The sequence below is a fragment of the Coregonus lavaretus genome, assembly GCF_964263955.1.
Source record: "Coregonus lavaretus genome assembly, chromosome: 21".
Classification (NCBI taxonomy): Eukaryota; Metazoa; Chordata; class Actinopteri; order Salmoniformes; family Salmonidae; genus Coregonus; species Coregonus lavaretus.
In genome coordinates, this window is record NC_140008.1 from 26,276,076 (window position 1) to 26,300,451 (window position 24,376).

The window sequence follows — 24,376 nt, forward strand, 5'->3', positions numbered from 1 at the left end:
AAGTAGGTGTGTCCAAACTTTTGACTGGTAATGTACATGTTGGTTGTTTTGCTCTAGGACGAACACAAACCTCACAAGACTCGTCTGAAGGGACCCTGGTACAAGTAAAAAATATTTATGGAAGTATATATTGAAGTAGTTTAGTGCCTAAAATAAGGGGTTAAATAGGTGTAAAAAAAAAAATTCTGAAATGGTTTCCTGAGCTTTCTTATATCTCTCAGATACTGTATAGGACAGACTTTTTGGGGGACTATCTGTTGTTCCATGTAGTGAATGGCATTAAGGACAAATTTGTTTCATCAAATAATTGTTTTATATATTTGTTGGATACCTTATGGGGTCTTAAAATTAATATCTAATAGATAAAACGTATCCTTTGTATGACCATCTTAAAACAATTCCATATGTTAGCGTAGTGATTTTGAGAGCAAAAACCTGGAAAACAAACTTGGAAAAACAAAACGGAGAAAACAGAATTTGGGGAAAAAGCTAAACTGAATCGGGCAAAACATTTAACTGATTTTATAGGACCCTATGTGTATCGACCTGGTTGCAGTGACAGGCATGCAGCCACATGCTGTGTGTGTGACTGGCTCAGCGGCCCCTCTTAGTTTTTGATCAATACTCTCTCTCTCTCTGAACATTTGTTGCTGCTGTTCACTCTGGCTTTAAGACTATAAAAGAGAGATATTATATAGTGTGTTTCTCTGCATCCTTCAGTGCTCAGACTTTGGGTCTTACCAAGATGCTGTAGTCTGCACAGTTTATGAGATTATAGGACAGTTCACATGGGTCAGTGACTGTGGCATGAATAAAGCTGTTTCTAGAGGAATGAGGTAGTCTGAAGGTGATAACCTGTCTGTAGAAAGCTGCTGCTCTGCTCTGTCCTCTGATCAGTGTTTGTGCAGTCAGTGGCTGTGCTGTCTCTCTTAGTGCGTGGATGTGGAGCATCCATCACCCTCACTCACAGCCTAGTGCGCGCGCACACACACACTCAACAGGGTTTCCTTTAGCCGGTAATTGACTGCTTTTGGCAATAACAAAAAAAACCCGCTGATAAATACAATTGTTGCCCGCCAAATTGACCAGGAGAGAAGAAAACAATCCCATTGCAAAATAATGCTTTTTATTCAGTGATGGAAAGTTCAGTCCATGTAAATACATTTGACTGCCATGCTTATCGATCTAATGGTTAATTTGCAAGATTTAGTGGAATTATTTTGGGGCGTGTGTATTTTCGTTAGTCGTCATGCATCTTATTTATCACACACAGACAGCATACAGAGACAATTTCAGTGGAAAATCCCTTGTCAGACAGCGCTAGAACCAGAAGAAGAGCTACGGGTGAGGAGTGGATCTGTTGAGTGACGAGTTGACAACAGGAGAGGGAGAGCGAGGGAGGAGAGAGGGGGAGAGAAGAAGATGGAGAGGGGGTTAGAGAACAGGGAGGAGAATAGGGGATTTATAGAGTGCTGCAAGGCCTAGTTTCTTGAGAATAAGATTTTATATTTTCCAGAGTATCTACCAAATTTCCTTCTCGAGAAAATTGCAAGAAATTACCTGGCTGGTATTCCCGTTCAAACCGGAAGTGCTATTTAAATGCATATGGGCATTTCCATCAAAGGACCAATGAGCACTAACTAACGTGAAGTTCATAGGAGCATATCGAGTTGGGTGTCAAATGAAAGCTAAGAGTCTATATTTTTGGGAAATGAAGGCAGATACATTTTCCAACCATTTTCCATCTGAAAAATGAGGCATAAGTAAAGGCTTTGATTTCTGGATAAACAGATGGAAAAGGGGTCTTAGAAAACATCTGCCAGAAATAGTCTTAAATTATATCAGAAATACATCAAAACACAATCATGTTGACATAAAGACCCCTGACAACTAATATCAACACTTATATTTAGCTTTGGAGAAATTGTTGGACTTCTTTAAGTTTAAGAAATATTCTGTTACCAAAAACCCACATCTTTAAGATATTTTCAAATTTCTCTCCCTCATGAGGGAGGTTAATAAAAGTAACAAGTAATGGTACCTACCAATTAGTTATAGTGATTTTACTGATATCAATTTTGTGATTAAGACTCAATTCCGTTACCCAAAAATCTGTAACGGATTTACTGCAGCTAAATTTGACTACAGTGGGAAATCATAATAGTCACAAACCACATTTCGGTCACCTGCTTCTGTGATCCCTTCCACTGGCATACTGTTATGTTTAGCTGAACTGTTTTCTTTGTCTTTCTGTCGTCTGGTGTTCAAACCAAGAGTGTTAAAACAGTCCGAGTCTGGACAACCCCTCTCTCTCTCCCTCTCACTCTCTCGCGCTGCCTCTCACTCTCTCACGCTGCCTTTCACTCTCTCACGCTGCCTCTCTCACACTCGCGCTGCCTTTCTCTCGCCCTGCCTCTCACTCTCTCACGCTGCCTCTCTCACACTCGCGCTGCCTTTCTCTCGCCCTGCCTCTCACTCTCTCGCGCTGCCTCTCACTCTCTCACGCTGCCTCTCTCACACTCGCGCTGCCTTTCTCTCGCCCTGCCTCTCACTCTCTCACGCTGCCTCTCTCACACTCGCGCTGCCTTTCTCTCGCGCTGCCTCTCACTCTCTCGCGCTGCCTCTCACTCTCTCGCCCTGCCTCTCACTCTCTCACGCTGCCTCTCTCACACTCGCGCTGCCTTTCTCTCGCGCTGCCTCTCACTCTCTCGCGCTGCCTCTCACTCTCTCGCCCTGCCTCTCACTCTCTCACGCTGCCTCTCTCACACTCGTGCTGCCTTTCTCTCGCGCTGCCTCTCACTCTCTCGCGCTGCCTCTCACTCTCTCGCCCTGCCTCTCACTCTCTCACGCTGCCTCTCTCACACTCGCGCTGCCTTTCTCTCGCGCTGCCTCTCACTCTCTCGCGCTGCCTCTCACTCTCTCACGCTGCCTCTCTCACACTCGCGCTGCCTTTCTCTCGCCCTGCCTCTCACTCTCTCACGCTGCCTCTCACACTCGCGCTGCCTTTCTCTCGCGCTGCCTCTCACTCTCTCGCGCTGCCTCTCACTCTCTCGCCCTGCCTCTCACTCTCTCACGCTGCCTCTCTCACACTCGCGCTGCCTTTCTCTCGCGCTGCCTCTCACTCTCTCGCGCTGCCTCTCACTCTCTCACGCTGCCTCTCTCACACTCGCGCTGCCTTTCTCTCGCCCTGCCTCTCACTTTCTCACGCTGCCTCTCTCACACTCGCGCTGCCTTTCTCTCGCCCTGCCTCTCACTTTCTCACGCTGCCTCTCTCACACTCGCGCTGCCTTTCTCTCGCTCTGCCTTTCTCTCTCACTCTCCAGTTAATGTCACGTCTCCCAGCGCTTACTGACACCTACCCATGAGCCCCCTCTCTTTCCATTTACTTTAACCAGCATCCTCACCCACTGAGCATTGACTGACACCGGACGTCCATGGACGTTGAAAAGTAGTTGAAATTTGTTCAGTCCACCCTGGCCTTGATGATAACGTCCACAGATGGACCGGACTGGGCCAAATCTGAACCTATCATAGATGTACACTACCAGTCAAAAGTTTGGACACACCTACTCATTCAAGGGTTTTTCTTTATTTGTACTATTTTCTACATTGTAGAATAATAGTGAAGACATCAAAACTATGAAATTTACATTTTACTATTTAGTCATTTAGCAGATGCTCTTATCCAGAGCGACTTACAGTTAGTGAATGCATACATGTTTTTTATTTTTATTTTTTATTTTTTTTATTATACATACTGGCCCCCCGTGGGAAACGAACCCACATCCCTGCCGGCCAAACCCTCCCCTACCTTGGACGACGCTGGACCAATTGTGCGCCGCCCATGGGTCTCCCGGTCGCGGCCGGCTGCGACAGAGCCTGGACTCGAACCAGGATCTCTAGTGGCACAGCTAGCACTGCGATGCAGTGCCTTAGACCACTCCAAATAACACATATGGAATCATGTAGTACCCAAAAAAGTGTTAAACAAATCAAAATATATTTGGGATTCTTCAAAGTAGCCACCCTTTGCCTTGATGACTTTGCACACTCTTGGCATTCATCAGGCAGTTTTAATTTTGACACTCTTTTTTAGATTTAGTCTAGTCTTATTCATTTTGACTAAAATATAATTAAGTCTTCGTCACATTTGTAATTTGAATAATGATTTTGTCCAGTTTATTGTCAAAATGAGAAACGGTGGAACATTTTAGTCAACTGCAGTGCCTTCAGAAAGTATTCATACCCCCTTGACTTAGTCCACATTGTGTTACAGCCTGAATTCAAAATGGATTAAATGTATATCTTTTTTCTCACCCATCTACACACAATACCCCATAATGACAGTAAAACTATGTATTTAGACATTTTAGCAAATGTAAAGTTAAATGCAGATACAGTATCTCATTTACATAAGTATTCACACCCCTTTGCTGTGACACTCCAAATTGAGCTCAGGTGCATCCAATTTCCTTTGATTATCCTTGATATCACTACAACTTGATTGGAGTCCACCTGTGGCCAATTCAATTGTTTGGACATGATTTAGAAAAACACACCAGTCCTATATAAGGTCCCACAGTTGACATTTTGACATTTTAGTCATTTAGCAGAAGCTCTTATCCAGAGCGACTTACAGTTAGTGAGTGCATACATTTTCATACTGTCCCCCCCGTGGGAATCGAACCCACAACCATGGCATTGCAAACGCCATGCTCTACCAACTGAGCTACACGGGACCTGTCAGTGCAAGTCAGAGCAGAAACTATACCATGAAGTCCAAGGAAGGAACTGTCCAAGATATATAATGGTGATGAGGCATATACACCATATATACAAAAGTATGTGGACACCCCTTCAAATTAGTAGATTTGGCTATTTCAGCCGCACACGTTGGTGACAGGTGTATAAAATCGAGCACACAGCCATGCAATCTCCATAGCCAAATGTTTGCAGTATAATGGCCTTTCTGAAGCACTCAGTGACATTCAACGTGGCACTGTCATAGGATGCCACTTTTCCAACAATTCAGTTTGTCAAATATCTGCCCTGCTAGAGCTGCCACGGTCAACTGTAAGTGCTGTTATTGTGAAGTGGAAATGTCTAGGAGCAACAACGGCTCAGGCGCGGAGTGGTAGGCCACACAAGCTCACAGAACGGGGCAGCCAAGTGCTGAAGCGTCTGTCCTCGGTTGCAACACTGACTACCCAGTTCCAAACTGCCTCTGGAAGCAACGTCAGCACAAGAACTGTTCGTCGGGAGCTTCATGAAATGGGTTTCCGTGGCCGAGCAGCGGCACACAAGTCTAAGATCACCATGCACAATGCCAAGCGTTGGCTGGTGTGGTGTAAAGCTTGCCGCCATTGGACTCTGGAACATTGGAAACACATTCTCTGGAGTGATGAATCACGCTTAACCATCTGGCAGTCCGACCGACTAATCTGGGTTTGGCGTATGCCAGGAGAACGCTACCTGCCCCAATGCATAGTGCCAACTATAAAGTTTGATTTTTCATTTTAGTAATTTAGCAGATGCTCTTATCCAGAGTGACTTACAGTTAGTGAGTGCATACATTTTTCATACTGGCCCCCCGTGGGAAACGAACCCACAACCCTGGCGCTGCAAGCGCCATGCTCTACCAACTGAGCTACAGAGTACTTCGATGTAGGAGGAATAATGGTCTTGGGCTGGTTTTTCATGGTTCGGGCTAGGCCCCTTAGTTCCAGTGAAGGGAGAACTTAACGCTACAGCATACAATGACATTCTAGACGATTCTGTGCTTCCAACTTTGTGGCAACAGTTTGGGGAAGGCCCTTTCCTGTTTCAGCATGACAATGCCCCCGTGCACAAAGCGAGGTCCATACAGAAATGGTTTGTTGAGGTCGGTGTGGAAGAACTTGACTGGCCTGCACAGAGCCCTGACCTCAACCCCATCGGACACCTTTGGGATGAATTGGAACGCCGACTGCGAGCCAGGCCTAACGCCCAACATCAGTGCCCGACCTCACTAATGCTCTTGTGGCTGAATGAAAGCAAGTCCCTGCAGCAATGTTCCAACATCTAGTGAAAAGCCTTCCCAGAAGAGTGGAGGCTATTATATCAGCAAGGGGGGGGGACCCCAACTCCAGATTAATGCCCATGATTTTGGAATGAGATGTTCGACGAGCAGGTGGTCTTCATCATTGGGAAATTGAAAATGATATAGAACTACCCAGACTCTGCCTAGAGCTGTTCATCCGATCAAGCTGAGCAACCGGACTGTAGAGGTAGAAATCCAAATCAACTGAGGGGTCGCTGTTTGTAGTTGGATGAATTGTCCATATAATACCAGCGAAAAAAATCGGACATGATTATACCACTGTAAATGGCGAAATATACACATGAATCGAACGGTTTCTAGTTTTTATTTATTTTTATTATTAGTTGCAATTTAATCAACTCAATAGTGTCACCACACTATTTTGTTGATGAAGCCTAGTTTTAACTATAAGGCCTATGAAGCACTGTTGGCCGACTGGTAAAATATTATGAGGTTATTACAGTGTAGTAAAAATTACATTAGTTTTAGCCTACCTTTTGACTAAAAGATTCAGCTTGGCCCTTTTCTCTCTCCTTGCACCTGGCTATCGGGGGAATTTGGGAAAGTTGTGGCTGTTTTTACTTTGCTTATTGTGCTGATTTTTTCAGAGGGAACATATCTGATTCTCCGTTAATCAAATAGATAACAGGGTTCTCCCCAAATAATATAAGAGGGGCGCTGTGCCACCTTGTGGACTGGCTGCGCCATTATGAAAGATAATAATACTAGATTGCAGGAAATGGCAGTTCAAGACGGAAAAACAAACATTTTCATAAAACTTCCTTGCTCAATTCAAGTTAATTAAAAGACTCCCAGTACTCGCATTATTTTTCAACATGAAATGGTCTTGTGTAGCTCAGTTGGGAGAGCATGGCTCTTGCAAGGCCAGGGTTGTGGGTTAGATTCCCATGTGGAACCAGTATGAAAATGAATGCACTCACTACTGTAAGTCACTCTGGTTAAGAGTGTCTGCTAAATGACTAAAATGTAGAATGTAGAAACAGAGTAACTATAATTGTAGGTAGGCCTAACTGTAGTTGTAGCTCACTGATTCTCAAGACCCAGCCAAACAAATGTAGAATAACATTCTACACAAACTTGGGCTATAAGCTACAAAAAAACCTGCTAGGCCTACCTTTGTAGCAAACAAACAAAATAATTTGCATAGGCTATAGGCTGTACCTATTTAACTTTGATTTGTTTCTGCTGAAGTGGGCTCTCAAAAAGCACTTCCCCTGCTACATGCCCCAACATGAGCCTTAATCCTCTCCTCTACCTCTACTCCTCCTTTCAGGAACTCTGATTCACCTCCAGCTTGCTAAGAGGCAGGAACATCAGCTGATCCACACATTCCCAAATACACAGCGTGTTATCCCTCACTGTCTGTCAACAGGTGATGATGTGATGTCACTAGTTTGTAAGTCGCTCTGGATAAGAGCGTCTGCTAAATGTAAAACATTTAAAATGCAAACTAGTTATGTCCTTATCAAATCAAATTGTATTGGCCACATACGCCGAATACAACAGGTGTAGACATTACAGTGAAATGCTTACTTACAGCTCTTAACCAACAATGCATTTTTTTTATTTTTATAAAAAAGTAAAATAACAACAAAGTGTTGAGAAAAAAGGAGAAATAAAATAACAGTAGGGAGGCCATATATACAGGGGGGGGGGGGTACCGGTGCAGAGTCAATGTGCGGGGGCACCGGCTAGTTGAGGTAGTTGAGGTAATATGTACATGTGGGTAGAGTTAAAGTGACTATGCATAAATAATTAACAGAGTAGCAGCATCGTAAAAAGATTGGGTGAGGGGGGGGCAGTGCAAATAGTCCAGGTAGCCATGATTAGCTGTTCAGGAGTCTTATGGCTTGGGGGTAGAAACTGTTGAGAAGTCTTTTGGACCTAGACTTGGCACTCTGGTACCGCTTGCCGTGCGGTAGCAGAGAGAACAGTCTATGACTAGGGTGGCTGGAGTCTTTGACAATTTTGAGGGCCTTCCTCTGACACCGCCTGGTATAGAGGTCCTGGATGGCTGGAAGCTTGGCCCCAGTGATGTACTGGGCTGTACGCACTACCCTCTGTCATCAAGTCTATGGCAATGTTGTGGCTTTTGGTATGAGCACTTTTACAGCAATTCACACACCTTGTGTCATTTGGCCTGGGCAGTGAACTTACTGACCTCTGGTCTGGGATCAGGGTAGAAACTCTGGGCAGCTGTTGGTCTCAACCACAGATCTGGGTTCAGATTACCGAGCCCCAGTTGCAACCTGAAACAGCAGGAGGATGTTAGAGCATTGAGCTAGTAACCGAAAGGTCGATGATTTGAATACCCAAGCCGACAAGGTGAAAAATGGGTTGATGTGCCCTTGAGCAAGGCACTTAACCCTAATTTGCTCCAGGGGCGCCGTAATATTATGGCTGATCCTGTTTTTACATATCTGATCCTTAACCAGGATCTCTGTTGGGCAGGCAGACCGACTGGCAGGCAGACAACTGTAGACTTGTGTGGGTGTGGAGAGCCTTCTGGTGGCTGCTGTTTGTCAGGTGCTTCAGGAATGTGGTGAAGAAATTGAAAAATGAAGGTTGAATTCAGTAGGCTGCATGAAACTGATAGGTAGGCCTACTACGTACTGAACACGGCCATTGGAGAAAACTATTTGAAATGTTGAAGGCACCACCTGAACTTGTCCATTTCAGTTTGAATGATCATTCTTCTTTTCTGTTCCATTTGAACATGTTTTCCCCTGTTTGTGCTTCCCTGAAGGTGATATGGTGTGATGCTTGTTAGTAACTCTGTTCCACAAGCCTTGAACAAGAGAAACCACATTAGCTTAAGGAGACAGAAATAGCTTTTTAACTGCCGCACAGGTTGTGTTTTAGCAGTGTTACAGGCCTAGCTTGTTTGTATGGTTGTGTGAAATGGAAGTTGTCCTGTAGGCATATGTGATGTTTAGGTTACTCCAGCCAAACATTCTCTACCCTGACTTACTGCACAGACTGAGTTCATCATTTGAACCAACTTTCACAGTGGATGTATTATCTCTGCTACTTCTATGCTGCTTCTATGGTTTTAATTGTTTGGATAGGAAGAAGCACTGTGCGGGCCTTTTATTGACCTGTATAAGGCCTTCCACACTGTGGATCACTCATAACATATTCAGACTTTCAACAATTGGCCTGAAGCAGGCTGCATGTAGCTGGTTTGAAAATTATTTATAGAACACAATGTGTATTTACTGATGGTGTTAAATCAAGTTTTCTGAACATAACAAAGAGTGTCCCACAAGGGAGGGGTGAGGAGGGGGGTGTCCTGTGGGATTATTTAAGATAATCTTTGAGGAGGTAAGTTTTCAGATGTTTTTGGAAGATGGGCAGGGACTCTGCTGTCCTAGCTTCAGGGAGACGCTGGTTCCACCATTGGGGTGCCAGGACAGAGAAGAGCTTTGACTGGGCTGAGCGGGAGCTGCCCTGCTGTAAGGGTGGGAGGGCCACGAGTGTTATGTATGCTATTGACCCCACGGCTGACCAGAATCTTTCACCGCTTGCCTGCCTTTATTGCCCTGCAGAGGGCCTTTGTTGAACTGAAGTTAGTGCTTAATGCAGGTAAAACCAAGTGCATGTTTTCCAATTCACGTAAAAATATATTGAATGATTTATGCATACATACTTCGGATGGACGTGTTCCCACGTAGAAATGTCTGGGCATCTCGATTGACGATAGGCTTTCATTCAAAATACATGTTGATGAGTTAAGAAGTATTTTATTTTTAAATTGCCTTATTTTATAGGAATAGGTCATACCATACATTAAATGGCAGAAAATAAATAATTCAGTCGACATTCATTCTGATTTTAGACTATGGCGATATAATTTATATGAATGCTACTGTATTGAAGCCCCTGGACGCTGTATATCATAGTGTATTACACTTCATTACTTTGAAGTCTCCCAAATCCATGCATTGCACTCCTTTTTGTCGATAAAGCCCTCTTGTGTAAACTACCACCACTAACTTTTCTGGTAACCTACAGAAATACAAGTATCAGACATGATCTCAGGAATGGCTAACTCTAGAGGTACGTTCGATCTCGACAGAGTTAGGTAAATATGCCCTTAGCTATTTTGGAATGTCTACAGAGTTCACTGAAATTGAATGAATTGGTGCCTGAAGCAGTTCAGACAGCTATGTGAGGACCTTTTAAGGAAGATGTATTATTATTTGTATGATTCTCTGATTTGTTATTTTGTTTTATTATTGTTGTGTTTTTGCTTGCTTATATCTTGTATGTACAGTTGAAGTCGGAAGTTTACATACACCTTAGCCAAATACATTTAAACTCAGTTTTTCACAATTCCTGACATTTAATCCTAGTAAAAATTCCCTGTCTTAGGTCAGTTAGGATCACCACTTTATTTTAAGAATGTGAAATGTCAGAATAATAGTAGAGAGAATGATTTATTTCAGCTTTTATTTCTTTCATCACATTCCCAGTGGGTCAGAAGTTTACATACACTCAATTAGTATTTGGTAGCATTGCCTTTTAAATTGTTTAACTTGGGTCAAACGTTTCGGGTAGCCTTCCACAAGCTTCCCACAAACGTTTTTTCAGTTCTGCCCACACATTTTCTATAGGATTGAGGTCAGGGCTTTGTGATGGCCACTCCAATTCATTGACTTTGTTGTCCTTAAGCCATTTTGCCACAACTTTGGAAGTATGCTTGGGGTCATTGTCCATTTGGAAGACCCATTTGCGACCAAGCTTTAACTTCCTGACTGATGTCTTGAGATGTTGCTTCAATATATACACATAATTTTCCTTCCTCATGATGCCATCTATTTTGTGAAGTGCACCAGTCCCTCCTGCAGCAAAGCACCCCCACAGCATGATGCTGCCACCCCCGTGCTTCACGGTTGGGATGGTGATCTTCGGCTTGCAAGCGACCCCCTTTTTCCTCCAAACATAACGATGGTCATTATGGCCAAACAGTTCTATTTTTGTTTCATCAGACCAGAGGACATTACTCCAAAAAGTAAGATATTTGTCCCCATGTGCAGTTGCAAATCGTAGTCTGGCTTTCATATGGCGGTTTTGGAGCAGTGGCTTCTTCCTTGCTGAGCGGCCTTTCAGGTTATGTCGATATAGGACTCGTTTTACTGTGGATATAAATACTTTTGTACCTGTTTCCTCCATCTTCACAAGGTCCTTTGCTGTTGTTCTGGGATTGATTTGCACTTTTCGCACCAAAGTATGTTCATCTCTAGGAGACAGAGTGCGTCTCCTTCCTGAGCGGTATGACAGCTGCGTGGTCCCATGGTGTTTATACTTGCGTATTATTGTTTGTACAGATTAACGTGGTACCTTCAGGCATTTGGAAATTGCTCCCAAGGATGAACCAGACTTGTGGAGGCCTTGAAATACATTCACAGGTACACCTCCAATTGACTCAAATGATGTCAATTAGCCTATCAGAAGCTTCTAAAGCCATGACATCATTTTCTGGAATTTTCCAAGCTGTTTAAAGGCACAGTCAATTTAGTGTATGTAAACTTCTGACCCACTGGAATTGTGATACAGTGAATTATAAGTGAAATAATCTGTCTGTAAACAATTGGAAAAATTACTTGTGTCATGCACAAAGTAGAAGTCCTAACTGACTTGCCAAAACTATAGTTTGTTAACAAGACATTTGTGGAGTGGTTGAAAAACAAGTTTTAATGACTGTAAGTGTATGTAAACTTCCGAATTCAATTGTATCTAGGCCTATGTTTTGTAACTTTCCCCAGGTCGTTGCTGCAAATGACAGTGTATTCTCAGTCAACTCACCTGGCTAAATAAAAAGTCAATACAAATTAAATAAACATGCATAGTGTATACGTTTTACATAATAATATTATACATATAGCGTTGTCTATTTGTGTATGGTGCATTTCTGTGTGCTGCACATTTTGTGTGTGTCTGTGTGGGTATTCATGGTTTTAGTCTGTGCTCATCATATGAATCTAACATGCTCGCTCTCTCCTCAAGATTGCAGTGTGAGGAGGACACAGACAGATAAACACACACTCTCTGAGCCGTACAGAAGAGGCAGCCTTACCTCAACTCTCAAGCACTATGCCCTTCTGACACACAACTGGTAAGTACAAGGTGTGTCTGTTTGTTGTAAACTACAGTAGAAGCTGTAATCACTAATCAGGCTTAGCCCCAGGCAGAATCTGAGCCACGTTAACCTTATGTGTTGTTGTGGCAGACAAACCGACTGCTCTGTTCCACTCTGGTTTTACAGTAGCCACTTAGACAGGGGACATAATGACAGGCCAACACACAGTGGGAGTCAGAGGGAGATGACTAGACTGACATAAGGACAGCTATACCAGCGGAATGTGTCTGTGGAAGGCAGCCCTTTGTTACTGTAGTTCGGCTTGGATGCACGCACACGCGCACACACAAAGTCCAGCAAGCCACACAAAGGCCAATGTTGTCTGTTTGGCACACAGGGTTCTCTATGCTGTATGTCAGTGAGCTGAACGACTCCTTATTCCTCATTAGGCTCACTGTCGTGTGTGTGGATGATTTAATGAGAGAAGGGAAGGATACTAGGAATGTTATCAGACAGCTGCCGATATTAAACATTTCACTATGACAAATTTGTTTCAGTACTGTAGGTGGGTCGTTCCACCAATTCAGTGCCTTTTGTGAAGTGTAACAAAAAAATAAGTTTGATTTCACCTAATTTTAACATTCTGTCATAAAGAGTACATGTTCAACTTCATAAAAAACATGTTTTCCCATCTCAAGGTTAAATAAAAAAGTAACAGGGTTGACCGTAGCAGGGTTGGCGATTTCATCTTAAATCAGCCATAAATCCCCACGTGACGGGGAATGGAAGCTTGTTGTGTGCAACAGGGAGTGGCAATTGAATGCAAGCTTCACAAAAAAATGTAATGGCTAAAACAATAGAAATAAAATGTCCTTCATGACAGTAAAAAGAAGGAAAACAAACAAACAATAACAAATCATTAAAGAGTCAACTGCTTGTTTGAATCCCATGTATGTTGTGAGTGGAAGATGGTAATGGGCTGGTGATACGATATTATCACGATATTTAGGTGCCGATATGTATTGCGATTCTCACAATTCTATATGTATTTCTATTCTGCAATTAGTTTTTGTTTTTTATTGCGATTTGATGTTCCAAACATATGTCTTACTATATGCCATCTGCAGAGAGATGAGAGAGCATAAGAAAATGAGTTTTTATCAGTCAGGGAATTAAAAGTGCTGAAAACATGTTGGCTCACTAAGATTGAGAACAAGGTATAGGATGGAAAATACCAGAGTTTTGGCACAGGTACGTCCGATTTAACGCTACCTACAGTTTATTTTATAAATCGATACTTGGAGTCTAATTTCGTCCCAAAATAATATCGTAATATGTAACTATCGATTTTTAACCCCATCACTACTATGTATGGGTAACAGGGTTGTCGTGCTATGCTCGACCCAATCAGTTTTTCACCACACAGCACCAGAAACTGGCCAAAAAGAGTAGAACCAGCTCTCCTGCTTATACAATGATTTGACTGTTAGATTTTTCTTTTGAAAATAATATTTAAAGATAAATAGTTTCACCATAATTAAACGAAAGTTCAGTTCATGTAACAGAGTTGATCTTAAAATAAGGGACAGATATAAATGAATCACATGAAATAAATAAATAATCTTCAGAAATTACTTTGTCCAAGTAACAAAATGAGGGCTTTACAATGATGGTAAAACTTGGAGACATTTTGGGATTAAGTGGGTTGAAATCCTCCTAGAATTGACACAGGTTTGATGGAGGTACATGTCAAAATGCTGAATTCTTGCACTTTAGCAAGCCGTTATTCATATAAAAAATAAGATTTACTGAATTCTCAGTGTAGTCTATATTAAAGGGCACTTCATTTAATATTGATGCACAATTTCAACTTAAAATATCTCTCACACACACACATACACAGCTTATGGTGTGACTGTGCTGCCAACTCTAACACCAGACCTTTCCCCAAAAAGTATACACAGTTTCTCTTTTGTTCTGTAAATGTAGAACTTTTCATTTTGGAAAAAAAATCATATGTGAAAAGTAATACACAAAACATTAAATCTACATGGCTCATGTGTGTAAATGGTGGGGACTGTTGTCTCTTCTAGTATGACAGGCCAGGACACACTCTGCAGCAAGGTCTGCGGTATCTATGTTTTCTCCTAGGAAAATGTTGATTTTCTCCTCGACAGGCAGTTTAATAAATCCTGTAATTCGTTCTTTACATTTCATGTGATAAATTCCTCCTGATTGGAGCATATTTGGAGCAGTGGAGTAGGAATTGCTGCTCAACCTCTACCTCACCTGTACCACAATATCTCTCTCTCCTCTCTTTCTGTCTCCCCGCCCTCTCTCTATCCTCTCTCGCTGTCTCTCTCTCACGCACACTCACTTTCATACTTGATGATTACACTGCACACTGCCAACTGAGCTAGTTAAACCACAGCTTAGTGAGCATCTGTGTGTGTCTGTCTGCATGTGTACTTGGCACCTGTATGTGGGGCTAGAGCACTGCTGAAATCCCACATCTGAAGTGAATCTCCTATCAGTTTCATCCACAAGGGAGCACTGTTGATCCAGGGTTTTGTCAGCATTGGTGTGATAAATGAAATATGGGTTTACGTAGTTTCTCTCTGTCATAGTAATTGTGTGTGTGTGTGTCCAGAGTGCACACACTGAGGATGAGTAGTGCTCTCCGGCACTGACAGACAGATGGTGTGGGAATTATGGACCTCCCCAATGGCCAATCAAGCGTCACCACCGCCACTGCCTCGGAGGTGAGACACGCCCCTTTCCCCCTTAACTTCTCCCATTCTGATTATTTCATTAATGTGTGTCTGTGCAGGGCTAGAACAAACACTGACAGAGTGCTATGGGTGTCAATCACACCCCCATTTCTTTGAGCTTTATGTTTCCCATGTTCCCTGCCCTAACGTGTATGTGGTTGTCTCCAGAAGAGCAGCAGCTCAGAGTCTCTCAGTGAGAAGGGTTCTGAGCTGAAGAAGAGTTTTGATGCTGTCGTCTTTGATGTCCTGAAGGTCACCCCTGAGGAGTATGCAGTAAGTACCCACCCTGCTGTGTGTGTGTAAGGAATAGCGCGTATGTGACATTGAGACACTAGAAGGGGAATGATGCATCTTGGAAAGTCTTTTGGAAAGAGAGGAAGAAAGGAGGATGAGGTGGGTGAGTTCAGTAATAGTAGATTTGTGTTGGCAGGAGGGCACACAGGCCCTAATTTCCTCAGATATTCTCAATAGAACGAGGCCATTCTAAAAGCTACAACTCCCAGCCACTGTTAGATAGATCACCATGGTCCTCCCTAGGCAGTCAGTTTCCATGATGTCAGACAACATAAACCATCTGCCTGCGTAGACTAGACCATTACTCTGTGTAGAGTATAATGAAAGGCTGTGATTTACCTGCTTTTCCCTGAAAAGCCAAAGCTCTGTATATTATATATAGAAGATTTAGGTCCACTGTCTAACTTGGTCGTTTTTTGTCCAGGCAGTATGGCTAGAGCATTACTGTAGCCCAGTTGTGATTTGTGACGCGATTACCCACTGGGCACAGACGTCAGTTCAACGTCTAGATTTTGTTGAGTTGTCAACTAACGTGAATTCAACGTGAAATCAACCAACCTTGTCATTGTATTTAGTTCAAAAGTTGGTTGATACATTTTTGCAAAGCCAATCAGTTTTCCGCGTTGAATCAATGTCATCACATTGAATTGTTTGATTTGAAATGACATTGAAACAATGTTGACTCAACCAGTTTTTGCCCAGTGGCTAGTGCAGCAACTTTTTAATGCTGACGCAGTCCCTCTAGTTAAGTATTTAGGAAGGTTCCATACTCTGTTCTTTGTTCTAGGTATAATTCTAGTTTGAGCCTTTCTTCTCACTCTCCCCTGCCTTGCCATACCCAGCTAGACAGACAGAGGGTGGTCTCTACCTTTTCTCTAACCCTCCAGATGGAATTTCTCCTGGTTATTCTGGGACTGTTGAATTAAGTTTTTGAAGCGCTGCCTGCAATGATGTCAGGTCAACTCTTCAGTCCAAATCTGTTTCCCTAATTACTGCTCCGATGCCCCAATCTCCCCTTCTCTCTACCCCCCTCCCTCTCTCTCTCTCCTTCTCTCTATCCCGCTCTCTCTCCTTCTCTCTCTCCCACTCTTTCTCTCTCTTTCCCTCTCTCGCGCTCGCTCTCTCTCTCGCTCTCCAGGGTCAGATCACTCTCATGGATGCTCCGGTGTTCAAAGCCATTCAGCCGGAGGTGAGTTACAGTACAGGACCGTCTGTCTGTGTCCCCCTGCTTCTCTTCTTACACACCTCACACACCACGACCACTACACACACACTCACACACACACTCATTCTCACACCCTATAAATGGTCTATGTGAATGCCAGTATAAGCATGTGTATCTGTGTGTTGGCTCTCTGTAACCTTGTAAAGCGAGCTGACAGGCCTCAGGGATAACCTGTGTTTAGGGTTGGCCACAGCAGACCACTTAAAACAGCGTCCGTCCGTCCACATCACGCCACACCACCACCCTGTGGAATCACTCTGGGTTCTGATTGGTTAGCAGTGTAGGGTAGGCCTATTGGTTCCACCTATGCTCAAACTAGATTTTGCACTGGTTGCAGTTTAAGTAAGACATTGAAATAAGAAAGTAAGGAATTAGTTAAGGATAGAATAATGGTTAAGGTTGTGGTCAAAATGGATGTGTTGTTGCTAGCCTGTAGAGTGGGACAGTTCTGCCTGCCTGAGCCCTCCAATGATTCAAACTCCAATGAAAGGAAGTTTTACTGTTGTATCTGTTGGTGCCTTTCCACAGCTCTGCTACCAAGGGATTTATGGAGACTAACATGCCCTTGTGTTCTGTTCTGACTGACTGCACACAGACTGGCTGACTGACAGACTGACTAGGCATTTGATGATCTCTCCTCACATTGAAACCCAATGTAGCGTTCTGGGCCCTTCACTTTCATGACTTATGGATATGGAAGAAAAGGAGAAGATGAGAAAAATAGAAAGAATGGAGGGAGAGCAGAAGGGATATTAAATAAGGTGAAAGATTGGGGGGGGGGGGGGAGTAGAGGTGAGTGGGCTGGAGTGAGAGAGAAGGGGAAGCGGTACCCGATGCACCAAGTCTGGAACTAACAGGACCCTGAACAGCTTCAGCCCCTCAAGCTATAAGACTAATAAATAGTTAGTTAAATATTTTACCAATAGCTACCCGGAATATCTGCATTGACACTTTTTGCACTAACTCTTTTGACTCATCGCATACGCTGCTGTTACTGTTTAGTATCGATCCTGTTGCCTAGTCACTTTATCTCTACCTATATGTACATGGTGCCTTCAGAAAGTATTCATACCCCTTGACTTATTCCACATTTTGTTGTTACTGCCTGAATTCAAATTGATTAAATTGTTATTTTTCCTCACCCATCTACACACTACCCCATAATGACAAAGTGAAAACAACATGTTTTTAGAAAGTTTTGCTAATTTATTCAAAATGAAATACAGAAATATCTAATTTACATAAGTATTCACACACCTGAGTCAATACTTTGTAGAATAATAGATTGATTTGGCAGCGAGTACAGCTGTGAGTCTTTCTGGGTAAGTCTCTAAGAGCTTTCCACACCTGGATTGTGCAACATTTTCCCATTTATTATTTTCGAAATGTTTCAAGCTCTGTCAAATTTGTTGTTGATCTTTGCTAGACAACAATTTTCAGGTCTTGCCATAGATTTTCAAGTAGATTTAAGTCAAAACTGTAACTAGGCCACTCAGGAACATTCAATGTCGTCTTGGTAAGCAACTCCAGTGTAGATTAGGTTATTGTTCAGCCTAAAGGTAAATTAATCTCCCAGTATCTGGTGGAAAGCAGACTGAACCAGGGTTTCCTCGAGGATTTAGCCTGTGCTTAGCTCCATTATGTAAAAATGTTTATCCTGAAAAACTCCCCAGTCCTTAACGATTACAAGCATACCCATAACATGATGCAGCCACCACTATGTTTGAAAATATGGAGAATGGTACTCAGTAATATGTTATATTGGATTTTCCCAAAACATAACACTTTGTATTCAGGACAAAAAGTCAATTGCTTTGCCACATTTTTTGCATTATTACTTTAGTGCCTTGTGACAAACAGGATGCATGTTTTGGAATATTTTTATTCTGTACAGGCTTCCTTCTTTTCACTCTGTCAATTAGGTTAGTATTGTGGAGTAACTTCAATGTTGTTGATCCATCCGTTTTCTCCTGTCACAGCCATTACACTCTGTAACTGTTTTAAAGTCACCATTGTCCTCATGGTGAAATGCCTGAGTGGGTTCTTTCCGGCAACTGAGTTAGGAAGGACGCCTGTATCTTTGTAGTGACTGGGTGTATTGATACACCATCCAAAGTGTAATTAATAACTTCACCATGCTCAAATGGGTATTCAATGTCTGCTTTTTTATTTTTACCCATCTACCAATAAGTTCCCTTCTTTGCGAGGCATTGGAAAACCTCCCTGGTCTTTGTGGTTGAATCTGTGTTTGAAATGTACTGCTGGATTGAGGGACCTTACAGATAATTGTATGTGTGGGGTACAGAGATGAGGTAGTCGTTCAAAAATCATGTTAAACACTTATTGCACACAGAGTGAGTCCATGCAACTTATTATGTGATTTGTTAAGCACATTTTTACTCCTGAACGTGTTTAGGCTTGCCATATCAGTGGTTGAATACTTATTGATTCAAGACATTTCAGCTTTTCCTTTATATTTAATTTGTAACAATTTCGAAAAACATAATTCCACTTTGACATTATTGGGGATTGTGTGTAGGCCAGTGACAAAAATCTCAATTTAATCAGTTTTAAATTCAGGCTGTATCACAACAAAATGTGGAAAAAGGGGTGTGAATACTTTGAGTGCACTATCTACCTCAATTACCTCGTACCCCTGCACATCGACTCTGTACTGGTACCCCATGTACAGTGGGGAGAACAAGTATTTGATACACTGCCAATTTTGCAGGTTTTCCTACTTACAAAGCATGTAGAGGTCTGTCATTTTTATCATAGGTACACTTCAACTGTGAGAGACGGAATCTAAAACAAAAATCCAGAAAATCACATTGTATGTTTTTTAAGGAATTAATTTGCATTTTATTGCATGACATAAGTATTTGATACATCAGAAAAGCCGAACTTAATATTTGGTACAGAAACATTTGTTTGCAATTACAGAGATCATACGTTTCCTGTAGGTCTTGACCAGGTTTGCACACACTGAGCAGGGATTTTGGCCCACTCCTCCATACAGACCTTCTCCAGATCCTTCAGGTTTCGGGGCTGTCGCTGGGCAATATGGACTTTCAGCTCCCTCCAAAGATTTTCTATTGAATTCCGGTCTGGAGACTGGCTAGGCCACTCCAGGACCTTGAGATGCTTCTTACGGAGCCACTCCTTAGTTGCCCTGGCTGTGTGTTTCGGGTCGTTGTCATGCTGGAAGACCCAGCCACGACCCATCTTCAATGCTCTTACTGAGGGAAGGAGGTTGTTGGCCAAGATCTCGCGATACATGGCCCCATCCATCCTCCCCTCAATACGGTGCAGTCATCCTGTCCCCTTTGCAGAAAAGCATCCCCAAAGAATGATGTTTCCACTTCCATGCTTCACGGTTGGGATGGTGTTCTTGGGGTTGTACTCATCCTTCTTCTTCCTCCAAACACGGCGAGTGGAGTTTAGACCAAAAAGCTCTATTTTTGTCTCATCAGACCACATGACCTTCTCCCATTCCTCCTCCGGATCATCCAGATGGTCATTGGCAAACTTCAGATGGGCCTGGACATGCGCTGGCTTGAGCAGGGGGACCTTGCGTGCGCTGCAGGATTTTAATCCATGACGGCGTAGTGTGTTACTAATGGTTTTCTTTGAGACTGTGGTCCCAGCTCTGTTCAGGTCATTGACCAGGTCCTGCCGTGTAGTTCTGGGCTGATCCCTCACCTTCCTCATGATCATTGATGCCCCACGAGGTGAGATCTTGCATGGAGCCCCAGACCGAGGGTGATTGACCGTCCATCTTTGAACTTCTTCCATTTTCTTCCAGTTGTTGCCTTCTCACCAAGCTGCTTGCCTATTGTCCTGTAGCCCATCCCAGCCCTGTGCAGGTCTACAATTTTATCCCTGATGTCCTTACACAGCTCTCTGGTCTTGGCCATTGTGGAGAGGTTGGAGTCTGTTTGATTGAGTGTGTGGACAGGTGTCTTTTATACAGGTAACGAGTTCAAACAGGTGCAGTTAATACAGGTAATGAGTGGAGAACAGGAGGGCTTCTTAAAGAAAAATGAACAGGTCTGTGAGAGCCGGAATTCTTACTGGTTGGTAGGTGATCAAATACTTATGTCATGCAATAAAATGCAAATTAATTACTTAAAAATCAGACAATGTGATTTTCTGGATTTTTGTTTTAGATTCCGTCTCTCACAGTTGAAGTGTACCTATGATAAAAATTACAGACCTCTACATGCTTTGTAAGTAGGAAAACCTGCAAAATCGGCAGTGTATCAAATACTTGTTCTCCCCACTATATATAGCCAAGTAATCATTACTCATTGTGTATTTATTCCTTTTGTGTTATTATTTTTGTACTATTTAAAAAAATGTCTGCATTGTTGGGAATGGCCCGTATGTAAGCATTTCACTGTTCGTCCTCACCTGATGTTCACGAAGCAGGTGACAAATTGTATTTTATTTGAGAAGAGAGCAGAGTGACCCAGTGTGTGATGGCAGGGACGGAGGGCTCTTCTTGCTCTGACTGTGTGTTTTTGTCTCTGATCTTGTGCGAATGTGGGTTTGTGCGTGCGTGCATGCATGTGTGTGCGTCAGGGTTTCCATTAGCCAGGAATAGCCGGCTTTTGGCCAATACATTTTTTTGGGATAAGCAATAAATAAAATAGGCGCTTTTTAGCCTATTCATTGATGGAAATACAAGTTGATAGAAATACTTTTGACTGGTCATGCTTATCGGTCTATAGGTTCATTTTCATAATTTAGTGGAATTAAATTGCTGCGTGTGTAGGCTACAGTATATTCGTTATGTATCTTATCACACGCATACAGCATACGGATACAGAGCCGTTGACCGGAAAATCTGTCAAATGGCAACGGAAGGCAGACTTCACCAGCGTGTCACACCACTTTGCAATGAGCTGGAGGCAGTAGGATATGCATTTTGTTTGAAACCTGAACGTTTTAATACATATTATGAGGCATATCTTACCTTGCTTATTAGATCCTAATTTCTAACGGATATTTTCATCTGTCACATGAAACCACTGGCATGTGCAGTGCCCTTTTGACAGTGTTTCCCTGCTAATTGCATTATGTAATGAACATTCACGCGTAGACTACTGCCTTGTGCGCAGTGCTGCGCTTATAATGTGAAGAAACAATAGTTAATAAACATTTTAACCTAAATGTTCTGATCTGTTGCATCACTCATTTGCTTAGTAATTTTTTTTATGTTGATTTGGTTTTGGGATCGATCTTCCCACAACTGTCCCAGAGGCTATTTCTTTCTCGACAAGCTGACCAATAGAATTGGTGAACTTTTATACTATGGGGATAATAGATTGACATAGACTAGTGATTTTGCTATTCGTCACTTGTCTTGTTGGCTTAGGACATCATCATTTGGTAAGAAGGACCGCACATCATTGCATCGTCGACTTGCATGTTCTGTTAATATGAATTTCCATAATCTAAATGTGGTTTCTGTCATTCTGAGCACTGTGGGTGGACGCCCTAATCAGGTTACACACCCAAAGCATATGGGTCCGGCAGATTTCTGAAATGTCCGGTAAATTTAAATGTTGCTAGTCAAATGTCCTGCGCCACATTTTCCAAACGTAAACCCTGGTGTGCGAGTTTGTGTGTGCGCAAGTGCGCGTGCGAGAGCCATCACTGTCTAGTTGGAGTTTCCACTCCTGTCACTCTCCTTCCCCTCACATCTAGAATGGAATAAACATCTGTGTCTGTGTGTGTCCACGGTATGGATGTGTGTCGACTGTGTGTGTCCTGTTATATCACTCAGTGGTTTTAACTGAATCTATGCATATGAAAGTAGTGAATAACATGACTGGAGAGACTTGGAAGGCTGGGACTGTAGTTAGTATTTTACTGTGACAGACAGACGGACAGACGGACAGTTCTTCTCCTTATCTTTTAGTATCCTATAAAGTACCTCCTGTTATGATACTGAAATAAACTTGCCTTCTGCTACCACTCTGGACACTCACCACAGCCTGATCTTTCTGACTGTCTCTCACACAGGCCAAATCCTAACTGGAGATGCTGAACTTGCATTTTCACAAAACTCTCTCATTGATGTCAATGCACAGTACACAGAAGTCAGTTGCGCATGCAGTACAACAAGTCCTCAGTCTCCCTCTCTCCCAGCTTGGATTTAAACTCAACATTGAAGAGTTTTAATGGTACATGACATAGCACGTTTTATGCTGATACGGCTATATTAATCCATTTTTCCAAAAGAGAACTTTTGTTTTCCGTGATGTTTGAATTCTGAACCAGACCAGTGATACTACAGTAGTTTAACTGTAGGGGATCAACTCTGGATCACTTCTCTTCATTAGTCCTTCCCCACTGTACCTGTTTCTAACACCACCAGACCCTCATAAAGACATTAAAGGAAATATCCACCCCAAACCACTAATTCCTATCATTTACAGTGTTAAATAACACAATGTGAGGACAATATTTTTTGTGAACAAGCGTTTCATTTTGTCGTTATAAGGTTGGTAGCAACGTGAAAATCATTGTGGAAATCTTTTGCCTCAAGTCAACTACAAAACCCACAATGCAATACTCTCTTTATGGGCTGGCAAGCTAGCCATCTAGCTAGCTAGCAAACATATTCTTTGGTATTGTGTGTAGCTATCAGCATGTGAAGTAGCTAGTTGGCTGTAAAATTGCCTAAACAAACTGCACTATCAATTTAGTGTACAATCTTTAGTGTACAATCTCCTAAAGTTCAATCTGACATATATGATAGACGTTTCCGCGATGTAAAAGTAATATTCCTATTACCTCTAAAAGTCTAAGCCGTTGGGGCAGGGGTTCTACTAAGCTAACATATGGTATTGTTTTAAGATGGTCATACCATGGACCATGTATCAAAATACCAAAATCAATCTGATTTTAAAATAATATTTGGCCTATACTATGAAAAAAAAAAAAATTGTATGCACTCACTAACAGTAAGTCGCTCTGGATAAGAGCGTCTGCTAAATGACTAAAATGTAAATGTATAGCCCATAGAAACGCATTGAACAACACATTCATAAATGGCAAAAAGGACAGTCAAAAAATAAATCATAAGGAATAAAGTTTGGAAGAGTTTGTCCTACGTCTAGGAGATAGAACAAAGCTCAGGAAATGTTTTTGTTTTTTTGGACACATTTAACCCCTTTATTTTTGCTGGCACAAAAATACCTTCTTACTAACATTCATTTGTATGGGTTACCTTCAGATGAGTCCTGTGACAGTTATGGGGGTCGTAGAGCAAAACTGAGAACACAATCGTGTTCATGAGGCTCCTTCCCCTTCTACAGTGGGTTCATATTAGTTTGTAGCCCAAGCGATTTGGACGCTACAGACAGAAGTTGGCACATCAGCGTTACCGACTCTGGACGTGTCCCGTGGGGCTTGTGGGGGTCTTAGAGCAAAATGGAGAACACCATCGTGTTCGTTAGAGTCCCATCTTTCCATAAAGTGGTCATATTAGTTTGTTTGTACGCTACAGACTTTTTCGTGAGAATGTCTCATGGTCTGACAAACACAGCTGTAGCTCGGCTACCTTTAACCGCAGATGCGGAAGGCCAACGTAGGCGGATGCGGTGGATTGAGATGCAGCCCATGCAAAAAAACACATCTCTAGCTTAAACTGGAAGATTTTAATGGGGATTTTTGTATTATGTTACTTAGATTGATGTAGGATTTATCATTGATGTAGGTCATGTCGGCCGAATTTCTGCCTGCTTGAACGGCAATAGCTCAGATACACATGAAAACATGAAATGACCCAGGGAATCGATATAACATCGCTCAGAGATGCACAAAAACAATATAACATTCAAAATGGGTGAATCATTCCTTTTTAATGTTGATGTCTTGCATATTAATATGAA

General features: G+C 42.4%; 1 protein-coding gene across 1 annotated transcript in view; it reads left to right on the forward strand.

Moving 5' to 3' along the window:
* LOC311148477 (ras-specific guanine nucleotide-releasing factor RalGPS2-like) overlaps positions 1 to 24,376 on the forward strand; it is a 131,968-nt gene that overhangs the window by 13,598 nt on the left and 93,994 nt on the right. The window contains exons 2-5 of the mRNA XM_084185453.1: positions 12,110 to 12,218; positions 14,833 to 14,944; positions 15,122 to 15,226; positions 16,386 to 16,436. Coding sequence (XP_084041579.1) covers positions 14,894 to 14,944; positions 15,122 to 15,226; positions 16,386 to 16,436 — 207 coding nt within the window. The 5' untranslated portion in view covers positions 12,110 to 12,218; positions 14,833 to 14,893. The remainder of the gene's footprint in view (positions 1 to 12,109; positions 12,219 to 14,832; positions 14,945 to 15,121; positions 15,227 to 16,385; positions 16,437 to 24,376) is intronic.